The following is a 22,077-nucleotide window of genomic DNA, read 5'->3' as shown; positions in this document are numbered from 1 at the left end:
GGCCTGCATCACAGAGAGAGATAGGGAGAGGTAAGGCAAGGGCTAAATCTTGCAGAGTTGAGCTGAGAATTTTGGATTTTATCCTCAGAGCAGTGAGAAGCCATTGAATAATATTTGAAGCAAGGTTGTAACACAGATTTGCATTTTTTAAATACTGGCTAATATGGGGGAAATGATTTAAAGGGGGCAAAAAGGGAAGAGAGATGACAAATAAGAGACTAGAGTAATGGCTCAGGTGAAGGATGATGGTGGTCTACTCCGGGGGCTGTTAGTAAAGATAGTCATAGGCTGGTCATGGTGGCTCACACCTGTAATTCCAGCACTTTGGGAGGCCAAGACAGGCAGATCACCTGAGGTCAGGAGTTCGAGACCAGCCTGGCCAACACAGCGAAACCCCCATCTCTACTAAAAATACAAAAATTTGCTGGGTGTGGTGGCCCGTGCCTGTAATCCCAGCTACTCAGGAGGCTGAGGCAGGAGAATTGCTTGAACCTAGAAGGTGGAGGTTGCAGTGAGCCAAGATCACGCCACTGCACTGCAGCCTGGGCCACAGAGTGAGACTCCATCTCAATTAAAAAAAAAAAAAAAAAAAAAAAAAAAAAAGAAGAAGATGGCGGCGCGGACAGCGTTCGGGGCCGTGTGCCGGCGCCTCAGGCAGGGATTGGGGAATTTTTCTATAAACAGTTCTAAGGGCGATGAAGTCAAAAATGGTGGCTTTCTTCTCAGTACCAATATGAAGTGGGTACAGTTTTCAAACCTACATGTTGATGTTCCAAAGGATTTGACCAAACCTGTGATAACGATCTCTGATGAACCAGACACATTATATAAGCGCCTGTCGGTTTTAGTGAAAGGTCACGATAAGGCTGTTATTGGACAGTTATGAATATTTTGCTGTGCTTGCTGCTAAAGAACTTGGTATCTCTATTAAAGCACACGAACCTCCAAGGAAAACAGAGCGATTTACTCTTCTCAAATCAGTGCATATTTACAAGAAGCACAGAGTTCAGTATGAAATGAGAACACTTTACAGATGTTTAGAGTTAGAACATCTAACTGGAAGCACAGCAGATGTCTACCTGGAATATATTCAGCGAAACTTACCTGAAGGGGTTGCCATGGAAGTGACAAAGACACAGAACAGTTACCAGAACACATCAAGGAGCCAATCTGGGAAACGCTATCAGAAGAAAAAGAAGAAAGCAAGTCATAAAGCCTCGGGGAGGCCATTTGTGCCTGAATTTGGAATGAGGGTGGGCCAGATGAGTATGTTTAAGCAGAGAGTGCTTCCAGCTGAGATGATTGGAGTCCGCCTAACTGTTCCATTGAGTTTTCATGCCTTCATCAGCTGAGAGCAGGGAATGGAACTTTAATGGAAGAACCACTTTTATCTATTCTTTTTATACATGTCATTGTTTCAGTTCTGATTTCAACAAACATGAGCAAACCACTTTGACTCAAAGTGGAAAGTGAAAATTCTATTTTGTTATGCTGCTAGTGTTCAATTATTAGTTTGCACCATTTTTAATTTATGTCAGTTGATGCATCTGAAAATAAGTGCTTGAAGTGTTCACACCCCTTTTTTTTTTTTTTTTTAAGATTCCTAGAAGGAATCTTTGGCTAATTCAAATTGAGCAGTTAAAGTTCTTGATATTTACCTTTGTGCAGGCTGGCATATGCTAACTTGGGGGTGGTAACCAACCAGTTTTATCTCATTTAAGCATTACATTTTGAAGACTGTGAATATACTTTACAGCAGATCAAACACATTTATGGCATGCATTGACCTCTTCTTGGAGCCCAAAATTTTATAGAGTTGCCTACCAGGGTTACTGTAATGGAATTTATGATCTTAAGGAATTACTAGTTATATTATTTATCCTATGATTCATTCATTCAATAAGATTTTATTACATAAACTTTGCATCCAGCACTGTAGTGATAAGTACCCAAAATTGAATAGAAATAATGGCTTTTGAAAATTGCGCAAAGCAGGCCAGGCACAGTGGCTCACGCCTGTAATTCCAGCTCTTTGGGAGGCCAAGGCGGGCGGATCGTGAGGTCAGAAGTTTGAGACCAGCCTGACCAACATGGTGAAACCCTGTCTCTACTAAATATACAAAAATTAGCCGGACGTGGTGGCACATGCCTGTAATCCCAGCTACTCAGGAGGCTGAGGCAGGAGAATCACTTGAACCCGGGAGGTGGAGGTTGCAGTGAGACGAGATCGTGCCACTGCACTCCAGTCTGGTAACAGAGCGAGACTCTGTCTCAAACAAAAAAGAAAAGAAAACTGCAAAGCGTAGATAAAATTTTTTCTTTATTAAGCTGCTCACTGATAAGCCCTCTTTCTTTTGGTAAATGTCACTCTGTTAGGATATGTCTGCTTTTCCATGAAATGAAATAGTGGCTAAAGCCCTGAAAGAGGCAAGACTACAATGGGCTGAAACAGTTGGTATAGCAACCCCAGAGAAGTGCTTCATTTTCTTTTTATAGTAGAAGCAGGTCCATATCTTTTGTAGTTTCCTTCACATCTTTGGAATAGTTATGACTTCTCAGTTTTCCCCCCTTAAACTGCATTGCCTGTTCTCTTTTCCTGACATGCTATCGGGTATCAGTGTGTTGAATACATGCTGCTTGTGTATCAGACTTACGTTACTGCCATTACCATTAGAAGAATTACAGCCTTGTGCCCCATGACCTTCAAAAAAAAAAAAAAAAAGAAGATAGACATGGACAGATTTGATGGAGATGTAGGTTAAATGGCTATGACGTGCTAATGGACAGAATATCAGGTGGAGGGCAGAGAAGAAAAGATATTCAACATGACTCCCAGGTGCAAATAAGTTAATTATGCTGGCACATTGCTTTACAAAGCACTTTTGCATACATTATCTTGTATGATCTGAACCTCAATCTTGTAAACTACATTAAGGGATCATTATTCCAATTTTACTGATGAGAAAATAGGTTCAGATAGTTAACATTTATTTTAGTGAATGTAAGATCAATTAAATACTGCCTCATTCCAGAAAGAATGTAAGACTAACAATGAAATATGGTATTGCAGAAGAGCACATTAAAATGATGCAAATGATGAAAGAACAAAGAAGGAGCCCAAACAGAGCCAAGGAGCAGGCTAAAAGTGCACACTGTAGCCTACCTATGTGTTCCACACACAAGAAACTTACCTCTAAGCTCCAGAAGGGAGGTTTTCCCAACATCTCACAGCTTATCGTAAAGCCTAGACTCCAACTGAGGTCTTCCAACTCATACCCCACACATTTGATTTCACATTAGCCTTGATCCAAGCCACCGCTGAGAAGGTCTCTCTATTCAGCCTTCTTTTAAAATCTCTCAAGAATTTCTGTATCTAAATACAGCAGACTAGCTTGTTAACATCCTCTCTATTGGGAACCATTAGAAAAGTTGAATGAAATGTTTAAAATATCTCTTTGAAGGCATCAAGGCAGTGAGGACTTGAGGGATCAAGATCTTGGGGAGAAGAAGAGCAGAGAGTGAACTTGACACTGGCTGCCACTCTTCCATCTGGGGCACTTGCCCATTCGTAATTGGCAGATAAGAGCCTGAGAATCTGGCAGGCTAGCAGGGTTTGAGTTTGAGGGTCATCAAGGATACCATCAGGAAGCTCCAGGCTCTCATGGAGTCTGAAGGCAAGCCCATCCTCTGGGGTTGGAGGAAAGCTGAGTATGTCTGAGATCAGCGCTCTGCAACCAAATTCTTTTTGTCTGTACTCCTGAAAAGGCAGCAGCCCCAAAGCTGGCACCAAGTGGTTCCTGGATACTAGAAAATTGGGTCTCAGGGACAGGTAGAGAGGTGGTACCAGCTGCGCATTCCTTGGTTGGCTGCTGGTCAGCGGGCAGATGGTGAGGAAGAAAAACTGAACAGTTGGGCTTGGAGGGCCAGGGACTAAAGGAGGAGTGGGCTCTGGGAAACAAAGTGTGGCTCTTGCTGCTGCCTGCCCTTTCCACACAGCCACCTCCCACCTCTCCAGTTATTCACCAGATTGGGGTGAATGAGAGCTTCTGACACTTCCTTGAACTTCAGGCTAACGTATGACACTAACAAAGACACCTGTAGGACCCAAGTGCAGGCCTATGGGAGAACTGGGCAGTGTGACATGGTGGGAATTTGGAATCAGACAGACTTTGCTGTGTGGTCTTAAACTAATTACCCAATTTCTCTGAACTAGATAAAGTCCTTTTATCTCATGATTGTCCTTTGAATGCAAGCAAAGCCAAAACTAATTTTGGTCAACTTAAAAAAAACAAGAGTATGAAGGAGCTCCTAGATTGATGGGGAAAAGGAGAATCAGACTCGGGACTAGGAGAAGGATGGACTCCAGGGCAGCTTGAGGGACTAGGCAGCTGGAACAGAAGCTGGTCTGTCTCTGGGTCTTTGCTGCCGAGACGGATGGACTCCAGGTTTCTCCCTTCTCTAACCCACTTCACTCTGCAGTCAAAGTCCTGGGAGAAGTGTCTGATTGTTTCAGCATAAGTTGCATGCCCACCTCTTGGCCATGGGTGGGCAGGGTTTCTTCACTGGCAGATCCACCAAGGATACACATAACAAGGAAAAAGAAATTCCTTCAAAAACCCTTTTTGCCTGGAGCTGAGCTGAATGTTGTCAGAAGAAAATTATACTGAGGGCTGGGCGCAGTGGCTCATGCCTGTAATCCTAGCACTTTGGGAGGCTGAGGCGGGCAGATCACGAGGTCAGGAGATCTAGACCATCCTGGCTAACATGGTGAAACCCCATCTCTACTAAAAATACAAAAAATTATCCGGGCGTGGTGGCGGGCGCCTGTAGTCCCAGCTACTCGGGAGGCTGAGGCACGAGAATGGTAAGAACCTGGAAGGTGGAGCTTGCAGTGAGCCTAGATGGGGCCACTGCACTCCAGGCTGGGCGACAGAGTGAGATTCTGTCTCAAAAAAAAGAAAGAAAGAAAATGATACTGAGTTCCACTGGGGGTGGGGGATGAGGGGTTGTGAGGTTGTCCATTGGGAATGGGTTGAGGAGAACCTTATTTGCCCTGTTTATTGGTCTATTCCCTACACCTAGAACATTCAGCACATTAGGAACTCAAAAAATGTTAAACGAATGAACGAAAGACAACCTTTGCTGAAAGAGGCCAGCCCCTCCACACCTGTGGGCGTTTCTCATCAGGTGGGAAACGAGAGACTGAGAAAAGAAAGAGACACAGAGACAAAGTATAGAGAAAGAAAAGTGGGCCCAGGGGATTGGCGCTCAACATACAGAGGACTGGCCCCTAGTAGAAACTCAGTAAATCTTTGTTGAATGAAAGAATTCATGAATGTAGTGTTAAAACCAGGACTCATTAAAGAGTCCTAGGGTGCAGTTCCTGAAACCTTCTATGTGCTTCAGAGGTCATTGTGTCTGTAAGATGTTGCTGTCTCTGGTGTTTTCCTTAAACTATTTCTCATGATTGTCAGGTAATAATTATAAGATGAAATAATTTTAAGTTACTTCCAGTTCCCTGCCAGTAGCTCCTGGTTCTCAGCCCACTCTCTCACAGGACTATTTCCCCACTTTCCCTAATTCTTACCACATGCCCTTCTATCCCTCTGATTAACTACACATACCCTTTGGTTTATACATACTGGAAATCTTTATCTTCTTTATTTACTGTGAGTGTATTTAATGGGACAGCTGTCTCAGTCATGTAGCCAGTACTGAGAGAGCAAGTGCATCATGTCTTTCTTTGTGCAGAACTTTGTGCAGTGCCACAAGAGGAGACAATGCTCAGAATTGTTTTGTGTTCAGTAGGACCCAGAAAGGGTGGAGTTTGCATGACCACAAACACAGGCTGCAACTATTAGAAAACTCTGAGAGTATTCCATTCTCCACTCAAAGTCTACCTCATTGTGTTATTCAGGTGGCTTTATCTCCCCAGCCAACCCAAGGCCATCCAGGACCACAGTGCATCGGTGAGTTTGAGTGAATAGACTGGTCCTGTTAGGACTGAGGGACCTCTTCGATGTGATATGGGAAAAGATTCAAAGGAAGGCCAAGGGTGAAAGGTCTCCCAGGCTTTTTTTTTTTCCCCAAGACACAAAGATGGTAGGCAGGTAGTATGTAGAAATACCTGTGAGTTTTTGGCTTTTCTAACTGGATCGTGGCTGATACACCACCTGTGGGTATCTCATTTGTTGACGTGTTCATTGTTTATCTCCGCTGCCTCCGCTAGAAATGTAAGCTCCATGAGGGCAGGGACTTTGCTTTGTTTACTTTGTACCCCTACACTCAGAACCATTTCTGGCATATGCTAGGCACTGGATAAATGCTGTTTTGAATGAATGAATAGGAGACTCCAGCATCCAGGGAAAAGATAGGAAAGTGATGATTACGTGGGGCAAAGGAGAGCAAGGTCTGAAGGTTATTCATACTAGGGAATTAGCTATTGCAACAACACAACGACAGTGAGCTGTTCAGCCTGTCTTTTTCTTTCCTGGATATCTGGGGCAGGGGGCAGTAAGTCATGGCCAAGTCCTACCAGTATCCTCTGACCTCTGTGCCAAATCATGCTTCTGGATAGAAGACTGTGGAATCCCTGGAATCTCTGGATGGGACACAGTGGAATCCCTGGGCCCTGAAAAGAGTCCAGGGGAGCTGTGCAAATGGTCCAGGGAAATATCCATCCATAGACATTTCCTACCTGTTCTCTGGATGCTGGAGTACCCTATTCATTCATTCAAAAAATATGTATTGAGTGCCTAGCATAGCTAGAAATGGTTCTGAGTGTAGGGGTACAAGGTAAATAAAGCAAAGTCCCTGCCCTCATGGAGCTTACATTTCTAGTGGAGACGGGGAGACAGACAATGAACACGTCGTCCCCTCTGCTGCTCTCGCTGGAGCCCTGTGAAGCCTCTGTTGTGGTGGGGAATGGCACAGCTCGCATTTGAACTTGCTCCTTTTCCTGAAGCTTGAAAGGCACACGTCCGGCGCATTGTTCCAGAATTTATAATGCAAAGTCTACATAAACATTCCTGTAACCCTTGATGTCCTTAAACTTGTTGCTTCTCATATTAGCTTGGATCTGCCTTTGGCCACTCTTGAAGGGGACAGTCTCCAGAATGATGCTCGCTCGATGTTGGGGTTTGAGGACCCCAAGGCTGCAACAGAGAATGCAGCATGCCAGAAAACCACAGGCATGATGATGACCCCAGAGCCCTTTTCCACCCAGCTTCCTGAGTGTGAGGGAGTGCTTCCACTTTCCCTTCCTCAGTGTCGTGAGTCTGGCCCAGGAGCCCATGTCCAGGGAGAAGGATAGTGCTAATCTCGCGGGGGAGGAGCAGAAGAGAAGGCTGAGCACTTGCAGCACTTACAGGATTTTCTGCTGTTTCTTGAAGAGGCCACTTCCTTCCACGGTCAGCACACAGTCCTCAACCTGCTCCGAGAGGGGGTTTGAAAATATCACCTGTATGGAGAGTGACTGGTTCACAACGGCTGCTCCTAGAACCTAAACAGACCAGGAGGGGAAGGAGAATTAGTTCTCATTCCTCAACTCACCAGACATTTACGAAGGGCACTGTTCTGTAAGGTGGCAGGATACGCCATCCCCGAATATGCCACTTTGGCATAAGAATTACTTTGAGCCGAAGACAATTGAGAAGAAGCAGATATAAGAAAAGCTCTCTGGTTGCCCCTTATTTGCCTAAAAGCAGGACATAAATTTACAAAGGTGTCCCCCTCCCCTCTCTACCAAGAAGGACAAAGGCTGATCACCAGAGATGACTTCAGACCTTTATGAGCCTGGAAAGGGCACCAGAGGAATCTACACAACAGACTTTCTAACTAAGTTTTATCTACCATGAGTTTCCCATGTATTTGCCTTCCCCAAATTTGCCACCCCTTGAGACTCAAGGTCCTTTCCCTTTCTCTTGTCACTTCTCTAAAAACGTATTGCTTCTTTGCTAAGATGCCATCTCAAAGCCCAAGTTCTAGCCAAACCTTCATGTTTCCCCATCGGAGGGGGCTCCATGGGCTTACTTAACAGGGTCTAGGAGGCTGGTTGGCCTTGGGGAGACAGCATGGGAAGGAAGGGAGCCCTTGAAATCTTCCCACTTGGAAGATCACAGAATGTCAGAGCAGGAGGGGTCCTCAGAGGCCACCTACTCTAATCCCCTCTCTGACAGTTCAAGAAGCAGAGGCCCAAGGCCTTGTCTGAGGATGCACAGCCAAAAAATGGCAAATCTGAACTGACTTTCAGACAGGGCTCTCCCCAGACCAGAGACCCTCCATCTGTGCTCACTTTCCTTATGTTGAACCATGGGGAAGGCCAACAACAGGAGTGGCACAAGAGGGAGCTCGTCTATTGTCCATGGCACCTGTTCAAGGACCCATCCATAGGGCCTCTAGTGGGTGGTACAAGAGGATGAAGACCTCTCAGACAAACTTTTCCCTCCTGGGGCACCAGAAGAGGCAAAGGAGGGAGAGGATGCTCTACTAAGCAGGCCCAGGCTGCCCTCTCACAGGGCTTCACCCCCTCCCCACCAGATCCAAGGGGCCCCACAAGCCATTTGCAGGACTTCTGCCTACGTTAATCGTGATGCTCGGATAAGATAAGGTGATGATCTTGTTCACCAGGATTTTCTCGGGACTGCTTTTCTCTTCACCCAAGGCACTGATGCGGATCAGCTTGTCTGTTGACAGGTACTGGCTGTACTGGGAATAGGAGATTTTGCAGGGGTAGGTCTTTGCTAAAGAAAGAACACAAGGATGGGATGAGAGTAGCTGAGAAAATCAGCCAGACCTGGGTTGGACCTGGGGTCTCTCTTCCACAGAGAAGAGAGAGTCAACAAGTACCAAGTTCTGGGGAAGCAGGTGGCAGCTTTTCAGATGAGGAAATGCTCTGGAAAGAGCCAAAATGGCTGCCCAAGGCCATTCTGCTAGGAAATGGGAGAGCTAAGGCTCCAACCAAGGTCTCAGAGACTCAAAATCTCAGGTTTTTCCTACAAAACCAGCTACTTTTGTTGGGGTGGGAAAGGAGGAGGAAGAGAAAGGAGGCAGAGAGGAGATACTAGGAAGGAAGGAAGGAAGGAAGGAAGGAAGGAAGGAAGGAAGGAAGGAAGGAAGGAAGGAAGGAAAGAAGGAAGGAGGAAGGAGAAGAGGGAAGGAGGGGGATCATGCCAGAGGGGACAGTAGGAATCACGGTGTCTCAGGGGTCTGCCCCCAGCACCCTGTTGGCCGGCTTGACCACACCAATGTTGCCAGAACCGACTCTGCGTACACAAACTGCGCATATGCGTACCTTCTTTAGGAGAGAGTGTGATGAACGCTATGTCCTGCCAGAATGGGGACAGGGGGCTGCCATCGTGCAGCAGAGACTGGGCACTCAGGTTCACTTTGAGGTCCTTGAACTGGGAGGACATGTTGAGGGCCAGCAGGACAAAGCATATATCCTGGCCCATGTTGGGCGGGTCGAGCAGCTTGAATTTCAGGGAGACTTGGACCACATCACTGGGTCGAAGGGAAGGTGTATGCACGCTCCGAGGGCTGTCCTGGCTCAGTGGAGTGGGCCTGGAAGGTTGCAAATCTGCTCCTCTTCGGGAACTATGGAACCTTTCAGCCTTCAGCTTCTGCAGAGCCTTCAGAAACACCTGCCTCTCCTGGAGGGAACCTGAAGGTGGGGAGAGCGCAGCACCAGCTGCGAGCCAGGCTGACCAGGGTACACCAAGGCTGAGCGCCATCCCCCACCCAGTATCTCCACCAACAACTTCAGGCCTTCACTCCCAGTAACAAGCAGTCCCTCCACGCCTCATGTGCTTTCCCAGGCAGGCTCTGCTGGCCACTTCACACCCATCCTCCCGTATCAACCACAAGCAAGGTGTATTACCATTACCATTTTTCTTCTTCTTATTCTTCCATACACAGATAAAGAAAAGGAGGCTAACAGAAGTCATGTCACCTGCCCGAGTCACACAACTAGTAAGGAGCAGAGCCCAGGCGGGAACCAAACCTGCCCAACTTTAAAACCGGTGCTTGTGACTGCTCAACTCTATCCTAACGTCCTCAAGGGAAAGACAAAGGCCCACAAATGCAGAGAAATAAACCTCTTAAAGACAGCAGGGCATGGTGTGATTTCCTGTTCCAGAGCCAGATTATTGTTCAGGGATAGACTAATTCCTGGAAACTGAGAGAAAGGAGCAGCACAGTAAATAAGTAAATACGTATGAAAGGAGGTCTAGGTGTGCGGAGTTCCCAGAGTGGCCTCAGCTTCCCTGCTCTATCCCAGGGGTCCCTGTGGGCCGCATGTGCAGGAATACTTGCCCACGCCTCCCTTAGAATTCCAGAAGCTGCCTTTGTTGAGTACTTACTCTCCTCAGGGACCAGTTCTACCCCTTCAATGCATTTGCCACAACATCCTGAGGCAGAGGTCACTTTTATACCCTTGCTCTGCAGGTCGTTCTAAGCCCAGTTCCAGACAAAAGAGAATCTGGAGACATTTGCTTCAGTAAGAATGGGCCCAAAGGCTGAGTGCAGTGGCTCACACCTGTAATCCCACCACTTTGGGAGGCCAAGGAGGGTTGACCACTTGAGGTCCGGAGTTCGAGACCAGCCTGGCCAACATGGTGAAACCCTGTTTCTACTAAAAATAATAATAATAAAAAAAATAGCCAGGCGTGGTGACAGGCACCTATAATCCCAGCTACTCGGGAGGCTGAGACAGGAGAATTGCTTGAACCCGGGAAGCGGAGGTTGCAGTGAGCCAAGATCGCGCCATTGCCCTTCCAGTCTGGGCGACAAAGCGAGACTCTGTCTCAAAAATAAAATAAAATTAAATTAAATTTAAAAAGAGTGGGCCCAGAGAGATGGGAATCCGATTTAGCGCATCTGCGGTCTGTGCAACCCCAGACCCTGCCAGGCTGGGTGGGAGGAGACTGAATACTGCTGGCCCGAGGAGCACCTGAGCAGGACACTCAGGCCCACCAGGGTATGGCTCCAATCCCCCTGAGTCCACAGGGGACCCTGTGGGCCTCTGTAGCAAATGTGGTCACAGCTCCGCCCATATCCCCTTGGCACTTGCCATTTCAGTGCCCACAGGCCCTGCTTTTCAAATTGCAGCCCCTGCAACTCTGTCTGAGACTTTCTCTGCTACCAGAGCAGACTCAGCTCATGCATGGGGCGGGCCAGAAGTGCTAGAGAATTTGCATCCCCTAGGAACAGCCCTCAACTCATGACCGACAGGAATTGATGGATAAACACCCTAGCCCCGTGCCTCTCTGGTGCGATGAATCTGCAGTGTTGTTCAGCACTTCACAACGAATCAGTGATAGGGTTGCCAGATTTAGCAAACAAAAATACAAGGCAATTTAATTTGAAACAAACAACAAGAATTTGGGACATCTTTTTTTTTTTTTTAGAAATGGAGTCTCACTCTATTACCTAGACTGGAGTGCAGTGTTGCCATCATAGCTCACTGCAGTCTCAAATTCCAAGGCTAAAGCGATCCTCCCATCTCAGCCTCCCAAAGTGTTGGGATTGCAGGTGTGAGCTACAGCTCCTGGCCTGGGACATATTTACACTAAAGCATTATTTGTCCTGTATTTTTCCTGGCAACCCCACTCCCAGAGCTCCCAGCCAGCTGTCACTGTGCTAACAGGCTTGAAAATGTACTCTTATATTCACTTCCTCCCCTTCCCTGTCTCCCTTCCTCACTCTGCTACCAGCATTTCCAGGATAGCCTCAAAAATAAACCACTTGTATTTGAATGCTTGCCTCAGGATCCATTTCTGTGGCAACCCAGCCAAGATGAGGCCAGAGGCCGCAGGGAGAGGGTGGTAATGGCACTGCTGGGCTGTATTCAACACTCGCCCCCTACTGCAAATCCCCTTTCCAGGTGGGGAATTCTGGAGCCTCCCTGTGTCTGTCCCCGAGGCCCATGTAGACGAACCACAGACACCCACTCATCAGTACTCCCAGCAACTGCTCAGCCCTCCCTGCTGCCCTCTACCCACCCTGCCTTGCGCCTGCTCAGATCCTCCCCAGCCAGATCCCAGCTCTGGCCCTCACCCTGCCTCGGCCCTCACGGACTGGATATTTTTGCCTGGTTCCCTCGTAGTTGAACCTAGTGGCTGGCGTTTCTCACTTTCCAGGCATTCATCTATACCAGATTAACATAGCCTCCCCTGTGGCTCTGCTGCCAGGGCTATCACCTCAGAGTCAGCCTCTGGTCCTGCCAGCCCCGCAGGGAGGAGGGGTGGGAGTGAACATCTGGGCTCGCCTCAGCCTGTCCTCCAAAGACTCAGTGAAACACAATGAATTAAACAATACCCTAAATAAAATAAATGAGTGGCATAGTGTTTACTAAATTCCCTGCCGTCTTCAGTGGGAGGCTGATTTTGGGGTGGGAAGCAGGGGTGAAGGATTCATATTCTGTTTGGGCTCCACAGTCCATGTGAGCGCCTTGTGGCGGGAGCTCGCTGGCCTGCAGAATGTGGGGTGGGGGTGTGACGAAGAAGTGAGGCCGTGAGGCCACCCCAACTAGGGCCTCAAAACTGAACGGCTGAGGCGACAGTGGGGCTGGGTCCTGCCTCTCAGCTGCTCTCTGGCTCCCTGGGGTAGGAGAAGGTTCCTGCAGGACTGGGGCTCTGAGTAGGGCTGGCTTACTTACTTACCTTCTTCGTACTTGTAGTTCTCTGTGATGTCATCCCGCTCATCACTCTGGATGCTCTTTGTGCTGATAAAATTGCCAACAGAACTCGTGTCCTGGTGAAGTTTCTGCTCCTTCCCTCCCTGGACGAGCCAGGACATGCAGTCAGCATTCACCATCGAAAACACAAAGGGCGTGTCGTAGTTCAGGTCCACTTCTCCATTTTTGATGGCTCTGACAGAGGCAGGGCCGCAGCAGTAGACGCCTGAAGGAGAACAGGGGAGCCTCGGTGGGCCGTTTGTTGCAGGGCTGGGCAGGGGTGGGGCACTTTCCATGGGAGCGGGTCCTGCCTTTCTTCTGAAGAGCCTCACCGTTGCTCATCTCCTGAGGTGTGGCGTCCAGCACCTGCCAGCCTCCATATCCAGGGGGCAGATCCTTCCGGGCCATCCAGCACTCATTCCAGACATGGAAGTTCCTGTATCAAACAGAACCAAGGGAGACGTTGTACTGCTTGGTCTTTCTAGAAGAAGGCAAGGGATGGACGAGCAAATGAATTGTTGGATAGAAAGACAGACTTAGCACACACACAGGGCTTGAAACATCTGTGGATAGCCAGGCACGATGGCTCATGCCGGTAATCTTAGTACTTTGGGAGTCTGAAGTGACAGGATTGCTTGAGCTCAGGAGTTCAAGATTAACCTGGGCAATAAAGGAAGACCTTGTCTCAAAAAAAAAAAAAAAAAAAAAAATTAACTAGGCATCATGGCGCATGCCTATAGTCCCAGCTACTTGGGAGGCTCAGGTGGAGGATCAGTGGAGCCCGGGAGATCAAGGCTGCATTGACCTTGATCAGACCACTGCGCTCCAGCCTGGGCAGCAAAGCCAGACCCTGGCTCAAAAAAATAATTAATTAGTGACAGGTCTTCCTCTCGTGGACCTCTGTTTGCCTCCCAGAAAAGAGTTTCCCTCTGCAGACTCAGCGTGTGAACAGAAAGTGAAGGCTTCCAGAGTCCACTGAAGTCAAAAATCCTTCACTGTCTCATGAAACAGTCTTCGTGGCTCCTTTGTGTGTGTCGCTGACGCACAGAGGCAGTCGCCGTCTTTGTATTCGGAGGTAAGGCCATCCTGTGGTCAGAACTGTTGGCACTCAGGAAACAATACTCCAAAATGAAGGTCTCAGAAGCAGAAGTGTTTTTTGGGACCTTTTCCTGTCTTCCTGTCTCTCAGTCTCATTTACCCCCATGGCTAACCATAGAAATTAAAATCTCTCTTCCCCAAGGTGGGAAGGTCATGGAAACCAGAACCCCTTTTCCCCAAAGGCAGTCTTAAAACCTAAAAATATTACCCTGGCTTTCCCTCTGCCTTTCTGTATAAAAACTGGCCATAAAAAATTTTATCTGACCTACCTTGTTTGACTGTAGGTCAAAAGACCCTCATTCTAGAGAGGGTTCTGCCCCATATTGGGAAGGAAGGAACTCATGCTCAGAGAGGCCAAGCAGAATGTAGACAGACAGGGCTGGGTTTCCCGGCTCAGTCTATTAGCGTTAGGTCATACCATTTGTCCAAGCATATTTCTACGTGGCTGTCCATACTCTGTTAGACCAAGCATAAAACTGGACAATTTCCCCTGTATCTTTGGGTCTTCATTCTGAAGGCTCCTGTGTATACGTTAATAAATGCGTATGCCTTTTCTCCTATTGATCTGATTTTGTGAGTTGATTTTTTTTTTTTTAACAAACCTTCAGAGGGCAGTGGGGAAATTTTCTCCAGGCCCCACAGAACCAGGAGGTTCTGCGAAGGAGGTGACAAAGATGAAAACCTCAACCCGTGGCAGAACGTTCTTATGATGTGAGACTTCTAAACCCCAAATGGGCTTTGTTCAGCTGTCTCCCAGATGAAGATTGGCAAGAGGTGTGGGGGCAGCCTTGGCGTTGGGGGTGGGGGGTGGAGGAGGTGAAGGGGAGGGAGCAGACTCACGGACATCGTCCTGCCCTTCCTCCTGCCATGGGGCTTGGCTCTGATGTGTGGCCCTAGAAATAGGTTGAGAGGTTGTTTCTCACCAGATAGTATCCTTCTTCTTATTCCCCAAAATCCGGCCCGTGTTGTCATAATACTCGTCTATGATCAGGTTTCCATCTGTGTCGTGGCCAGAGTCGAAGTTGGTGATCACACGGGTGGGGATCCCCAGGCACCTCATCACTGCAAAAAGGGCAGAAAAAGTCACCCATGAGCTGTAGATTCCAGACCTGTGTATTCCCAGACTTTGGGGCCTGGACCTGGAGACCTCTTCCGTTCGTCATCTGCAGGACCATGCTGGAGCTGTTTGGAACACTGGAATAGTGGTATTTCCAGCCTCCTTCCCCACTTCTGGAGCTCATGGGAGAGATTCTATGCAAAGGTCGGGATGCTGACTGCTCAGACAAGCACTGCCTGAGCCAATAAAGTCTAGCAAGCTGTGAGCTCTGCTTACGCCAGGAGGGTGGGACAGGCATGCCTTTCCTTTGGCAAAACTCAGAGGCCCAACTCAACTGCACTTCTCTTCTGGCCCTAAATCTCCATCTTCAAGCCACAGCTGGAATTCTATTCCTTTCTGTGATTAGAATGATTGCTTGAGACCATCAGATTCTCAAGCAAAACGTTCTGCATGATTTTTCCTGGATGTATGATCTTGGAAGCCTCTCTAGGAAAGCATCACAGATCAAGCCAACAAGGAAAGAAAACCATGTAACAAGAGCTTAGAAAAGTGAGAGTTTCTACCTGGTAGAGACATTATTGAAAGAAGGCAGAGTGTTGTCTTTACTCCTGGGGGCCATGCATTCTGTTTGCCAGCCAACTCCCTTTCTTTATCCTCTGCCGTATTTCCATTCTGTGCTTTTTTTTTTTTTTCCAAAGTCAAAAAATCTCACTCTAGCCCTAGTCCCCCGGGTCTGGAGTGTGATGATGCAATCTCGGCTCACTGCAACCTCCACCTCCCGGGTTCAGGCGATTCTCCTGCCTCGCCCCCTGAGTAGCTGGGATTACAGGCGCACACCACCATGCCCAACTAATTTTTTTTTGTATTTTTAGTAGAGATGGGGTTTCACCATGTTGGCCAGGCCGGTCTCGAACTCCTGATCTCAAGTTATCCGCCTGCCTCGGCCTCCCAAAGTGCTAGGATTGTAGGCATGAGCCATCGCATCTGGCCTCTGTGCTCTTTTAAGTACAGGAAAATCCCACCATGAAATGCTCTGGGGATCCCTGTCCCTTCATGTCCAGCAATGACAACCCACTCAATTTAATAATGACAATAATAGTATCTACCAGCTGGGCATAGTGCTAAATGCTTCACACACATTATCCTCAAGACAACTCTATATGACGGCTACTATTATTATCTCCATTTTGAAGACACAGAATCAGAGGCTAAGAAAGTTTGCTACCTTGACCAAGGTCACACAGCTAATAAGAGGCAGAGCTACCACTAAAATCCTGCTTTCACTGCTAAGCTTGCAGTCAATACTGAGTCCAGCTCTCAGCAGAATGCATATAGTTCAGCATCTTAGTGTTTCTACCTAATTTTACATCCCAAGCATTTTCCTATATTATCAAATATTTGCCCAAACAAGATTTTAGTGGTGATTATTTTGAAATATTTAGTTGGTTTTCAGTTTTCCCCCTGTTGTAAATACTGTGATAAATACCTTTGTAGATCAATATCTCCCCTCCTCTGGGACATATTCTAAGGGGTAAAATGACCGAGTCAAAAATATGGTTATTTCTAAGGGTTCTTCACACACACTACTGTCATTTCATAAAAACTTATAATTTTTAGTTTAAACATTTAATTGCATACAGATTTTAGCTCACCCTCTTCTTATTCTGCACTTTGACACAGAGCCTCTCCAGGCCAGGGTGGGGACAGGCCTTGGATGGGACCAGAAAAGGGAGGGGAGAAGCCCAAAGGGAGCCTTGAGCTCGCGTGGCAGGTCTGAACAGGGCTGAAGAACTAGGGCAGGCAGTGGGTAGAGCTGACTAAGTGGGTTGTAGGTGGAGGTGACACTGGACAGCTGCAGAGGTGAGGCTGAAGGTTGAAAAGCTGTCACTGAAGGACCCTGAGACAGCAGTGAGACAAGAGAGCAGCATTGCAGGGGCACATTTATGCGAAAAGTACAGTCAGGAGGGTGGATGACACTCACAGTAACAAGAAAATGTGCCAAGGAGGAGGGCAGGGAGGCAGAGCAGGGAGCAAGCCTCCCCCTGCCCTTCACCCGGATGGATGAGTTCATGAGTGGTCACCTGAAGGGTCAGTAGTGGTGTCAACTCCTGCTAAACATGACTTGATGGGCGCTGTCCCACCCTAACACAAGTAACCGATCCTGAAGCACTTTGAAGTTCTCTATGAGACCAGAGTACGAGGCTTGTGATGAACTGTTTACAAGTCTGTCTTCCTGAGGGCAGGGATTGTGTGTTATTCATCTTTATCATTACTCAGCTATTAATAATACAGGGCAAGGCCCATTTTGCATCTTGCTGCATCTTTGCTGGATAGATGAATGGATGGATGGATGGATGGTGTCTTGTGAATCTTTTGCCTGTTCTGGTGATTTCTGAGTTCAACACACCACTGTCCTAATGGCTGTGTGATGCTTTGGGTACCAAGCTCAACTGTCTGTAGAGCATAAGCTTTGAGTGGTGATGGATTTGCACTGATCCAGTCTCACCCTTTGCTCATCATGGCTTGTGAGAGGACTTGGATGGGGAGCAGATTGTCACAGTGGAACAGAATGAAGTTACAGAGGGGCAAGAATGGTTTCTTACATAGGGGGTGAAGCGAAGGCATCAGCTTCAAGGCGCTCAGATCTGTGCAGCAGAAGCCGTGCACACACATGTTTCCGGCGGCCTTGCTCCCTCTGTCCTTCTGGTTCTGTCCTCCCACAAAGAGCTCATCCCGACTATGGCTTTCTCTCCCACTTCTGTGCCCAGGACTCTTGAATTTGAATCTTGAGCCTGCCTAGAGACCTCGCTGTCACTGAACACATCCCCCACTGAACTTACTGTCTTCCAGCCTTTCTAGTCAAAGACATCATCATAGGTACCAGACGTGGTGCCAAGCACGGCACGGGGATTATCTCCCTTAGTTCTCTTCATGCCCATATGATTATCCCAACTTTAAAGATGAGACACCTGGAGCTTAGAGAGGTAAGGTCACATGGCAGAAAGAGAAAAGCCAGGGCAGGACATAAACCCACGGTTCTGATCTCAAAGCCTCTCATGCTTTTAACTGCAGGCCAGAACACTGCAACTCCACTGGACATCCCAACCACACCTCAGTCTCAATGCACCTTCCTCTGTGAAGTTTTCACCAATGACTCCACACCACACTCATCCCTTCTCGTGCCCTCACATAACCCTGATCGCCTGTGTCACACATTTCAGCACTGGATTTGGCTGTCTGTAATTTAATGTGTCTGCCTTATCTTGTCTGCCAAATTACACATCCCCCTAGAGTTGAGCTCATATAAGACTTTTCTTGCATTTCTACATTCCTAGTACAAGGCTGGGCACAGGGTAGGTGCTCATTATATTCCTGTTAAAGTAAGGCACCTTTAACCTGTTCCTGCGGACTCTCAGTCCTGATGACTCACAGCTTGACGTGAGATTTAGGTGACCTGTCACTGATGATTTTGAGGGCTCTGAGTCCCTCGTAAAAGGGAAACCCACGTGGGGAATCTGTGCTTATGGACATGCATACGCTACATGCACAAGCATTGATGCAGTGACAACTGGGCAAAGGTGAACGAGATCTCAGAGTTGGGAAGGGGCCACAGAGTTATCAAGGTATATCACACCGCATTCTCAGCCTCAGCAATTACGTTTCTTCATTCAGCCATTTAGTAGTCATTCAGTGATAAGTGTTGAGACCAGGTAGTCAATTAGATGAAGAGGATACAAAAATGAAAGACATTCCTGCCTTCGGGAAAGACAACTCCACTTGACTGGTAGTGGACCATGTCCTAATGGTGTATTAAAATGATGAGGATGGGGCCAGGCACAGTGGCTCAGGCTGGTAATCCTAGCACTTTGAGAGTCCAAAGAGGGAGGATTGCTTGAGCCCAGGAGTTCGAGACCAGCCTGGGCAACGTAGTGAGTCCTCACCTCTACAAAAAATAAAAAAAAATAGCTGGGTATGATGGTGCTGTGGTCCCAGCTACTCAGGAGGCTGAGGCAGGAGGATTGCTTGAGCTCAGGAGGTTGAGGCTGCAGTGAGCCATAATGGCGCCACTGTACTGCAGCCTGGGTGCTCCAGCCCGGGTGACAGAGTGAGACCCTGTCTAAAATAAAATAAAATATCTAGCATGTTTTAGGACTGGCTGTAAAGTTCTTTTTGTCCCCATGTGGAAATGTGGCCCTAATTTCATAAGAAAAATTCAGTGGAAAGTTAGAGTTCAATTTATTGAAATGCATTCAGTTAGCTTTACTGCCACAATCCCATGGCTTTTATCGAGAAATGTGGCCAAAACTTCACCTCGTAGAGTCCAAGTAATTGAGTGTAAACGTGATGACTTTTACCACCTTTTAATTTCTCCCTGAATGCATTAAGCTTCCAAATGATAAATATATCACTTTCTGCTCTTTATCCCATGCCTTTAATCGTCCCTTATAACCAAGATGATCATATTGCTTTGGTCTTTCAGATATGCCATCACTAGATCATATTTGAACTGTTCTCTCTCTCACCTGTAATGGGAAGGAAATGAAATCTTATTTGTTTCCTTAACAGTACCTTAAGTATGCAAAGGTATACCATCTGTTTTCCACGATAACCTCCGGTCTTCTAGCCTGCACTAAGACAAGGCCCTACCAAAATTATTTTTTGATAAGGGGGTGGGGGCAATTAAGAACTGAACCCTAGTCATCAAAGTGCAATAACCTGTTACTCAAGAAGTACAAATGAGCACTGTTTACAGAGAAATAGGACATGGAAACAAGGATATCAACCTTGAAGGAGCAAAGTACAGCATGTAGGACCTGGGCCATGTATTAGCTGAAAACGGCAGCGCAGAAGGTGGCAGTGGGCAGTTACCATGGAGCTGTGAGACCTGCTCTGCGGCTCTGCGGCAGATTTGTAAGGGTTATCTGGGTGTGTGTGGCGGGGGGAGGGTCTTTTTTTGTTTTGTTTTTTTAGACGGAGTCTCGCTCTGCCGCCCAGGCTGGAGTGCAGTGGCCGGTTCTCAGCTCACTGCAAGCTCCGCCTCCCGGGTTTACGCCATTCTCCTGCCTCAGCCTCCGAGTAGCTGGGACTACAGGCGCCCGCCACCTCGCCCGGCTAGTTTTTTGTATTTTTTAGTAGAGACGGGGTTTCACCGTGTTAGCCAGGATGGACTCGATCTCCTGACCTCGTGATCCGCCCGTCTCGGCCTCCCAAAGTGCTGGGATTACAGGCTTGAGCCACCGCGCCCGGCCGGGAGGGTCTTAAATGGCAAAAAAGGCCCCTTTCACAGTGAGCAGTACAATCACTCCCTCCATCCTCACACAAGTCAGTTTCCTGGACTAGTAGAGAAAAGACAAAAATGTCAGCTGCTTATGCGGGGATGGACAATCAGAAGACTGTTTAAAAAGGGCTCTAGTCCAAATGTTTAATATGAATATTTTATATCTAACTTCCAGTTGCAAAATACAAAGAACAGAGGCATAAGAAGACCAACAACACAGTGAAGCCCTCAGGTAAGTCTGAAAGGCAGAGTTGTGCAGGACACCTGCCTCAGTGTCTTCAACCAAGTCACATACTGAATTAAAGGATCTCTTTGATATTAAAGGAGACACAGAGGACATTGCAACCAGGTGTTATGTTTGGTTCCTCATTAGATCCTGGTTTGGACAAACTGACTGTACAGATACAAACTGTAGCCTCACCCCCGCCACTTTCTGCTGGCAAAGACTGAACCATCTCAGCCAGGCATCAAGGTCAACGTCAACCGTGATAAGTCGTATTGACGGCAGGCACCCCTGATATTATGTGAACAGGAAGCACTACTTTTGTTGTCTTCCTCCCCAAAATACATACTTCTAGTATGATCATGAGAACAATAATAGACAAATTGCAACTGAGGGACTTCCCAGAGCAGCGTCCAGGCCACCACACAGGCACGGGAAGCCCAGAAAGAACTCAGCAGTCTTATCGAGTTAACGAGATGAGATCACAATTGAGGGAAGCCTAGAGGGCTGAAATTTGCAGGGTGGAGTGTATGCAGGGGAGAGAGCTGAACAGAGGGAGTATTCCAGAGATCTGCAGAGGGGTCTTTCAAGTCTTTGGCTGAGTGGTGATCTGTGCAAGCCTGGGGATGAAATTCCAGGAGGCCAGATAAAGCAATGGAGTGGAGAGGCCTCATAATACATTGAGCATTTGATAAGAGTCTTCAGAAGAGGCATGACTTAGTAGTGGGGCTAAATTAAGCTTAGGGTAAAGACCGCTCTGGAGCCATCAAGACAAAGCTTAAATGCAAACCTCAAGGAGTTCGAGACCAGCCTGGTCAACATGGCGAAACCCCACCTCTACTAAAAGTACAAAAATTAGCTAGGCATGGTGATGGGCACGTGTGGTCCCAGCTGCTCAGGACCCGGGAGTCGGAGTTTGCAGTGAGCCGAGATTGCGCCACTGCACTCCAGCCTGGGCGACAATAGAGAGACTCTGTCTCAAAAAAAAAACAAAAAACAAAAAACAAAAAAACTTTCAAAGGCTCAAATTAATCTGCAAGGAATTTATTATTGCTGTACCGCACAAAGTCCTTTAAAGGAATAAAACAAAATTCAGTTCTTAACAGCATAACACAATAAAAAATGGGTAAGCATGCAAAGAAACAGGAAAATATGGCCCATAGCCTGTAAAAAAAATTAATCAATAGAACCAGATTCAGAAATGCCAGAGATCATGAAATTAGCACAAAGTGATGAATCATTCATACTCCAAACCTCAGCATCATGTAATATACCCACATAACAAACCTGCACAGGTACCCCCTGAATCTAGAATAAAAGTTGAAATTATTTTTTAAAAAGCTGATCTCAAAAAAAGGAGACAAGGACCTCAAAGAGCTATTTTATATATTATAAATATGCTCAAAGTGCTCGAGAGGAGTTATAGAAAAACAAGGACATAATGAGAAGAGAAATGGGAGGTAAAAAAAAAAAGACTCAGTGGAACTTCTAAGGATAAAAAATACACACTGGCCTTAAAAAATAAATAAAAATAAAACTATATACATATGTATATAAAAGACAAATACAATACATGAAACCAAAACCATACTGAATAAAACACTACACAAAGATAATAATATGATTGTTTTGTGAAAACACATCCAACTACAGTGCTACATATTAAACACATGAAAATGTTTCCCTATCATGCAGAGAGGTGAATAGAAGTGGGCTATGAGATAAAAGGGGGAAATTAGGCCGGGTGC

General features: G+C 47.0%; 1 protein-coding gene and 1 pseudogene across 3 annotated transcripts in view; one reads left to right on the top strand and one right to left on the bottom strand.

Moving 5' to 3' along the window:
- The first annotated feature begins 610 nt into the window (after window positions 1-610).
- LOC108519272 (28S ribosomal protein S10, mitochondrial pseudogene) lies at window positions 611-2,700 on the top strand (annotated as a pseudogene). The gene has a single exon (XR_001882598.1). The product of XR_001882598.1 is annotated as a 28S ribosomal protein S10, mitochondrial pseudogene (transcript).
- A 3,700-nt stretch (window positions 2,701-6,400) lies between these two features.
- Window positions 6,401-22,077, bottom strand: part of TGM5 (transglutaminase 5) — a 36,120-nt gene continuing 20,443 nt past the window's right edge. For both annotated transcript variants that reach the window (XM_017858031.1, XM_017858086.1), the window contains 7 exons: window positions 14,695-14,833; window positions 13,006-13,109; window positions 12,660-12,899; window positions 9,293-9,661; window positions 8,581-8,741; window positions 7,368-7,501; window positions 6,401-7,154 (listed from right to left, as the gene is read on the bottom strand). In XM_017858031.1, coding sequence (XP_017713520.1) covers window positions 7,001-7,154; window positions 7,368-7,501; window positions 8,581-8,741; window positions 9,293-9,661; window positions 12,660-12,899; window positions 13,006-13,109; window positions 14,695-14,833 — 1,301 coding nt within the window. In that variant the 3' untranslated portion in view covers window positions 6,401-7,000. The remainder of the gene's footprint in view (window positions 7,155-7,367; window positions 7,502-8,580; window positions 8,742-9,292; window positions 9,662-12,659; window positions 12,900-13,005; window positions 13,110-14,694; window positions 14,834-22,077) is intronic.

This window comes from Rhinopithecus bieti, unplaced genomic scaffold (assembly GCF_001698545.2).
Source record: "Rhinopithecus bieti isolate Rb0 unplaced genomic scaffold, ASM169854v2 scaffold_495, whole genome shotgun sequence".
In the NCBI taxonomy this organism is placed as follows: Eukaryota; Metazoa; Chordata; class Mammalia; order Primates; family Cercopithecidae; genus Rhinopithecus; species Rhinopithecus bieti.
Note: the sequence above shows the minus strand (reverse complement) of the source record. Positions and strands in the feature narration are given on the sequence as shown.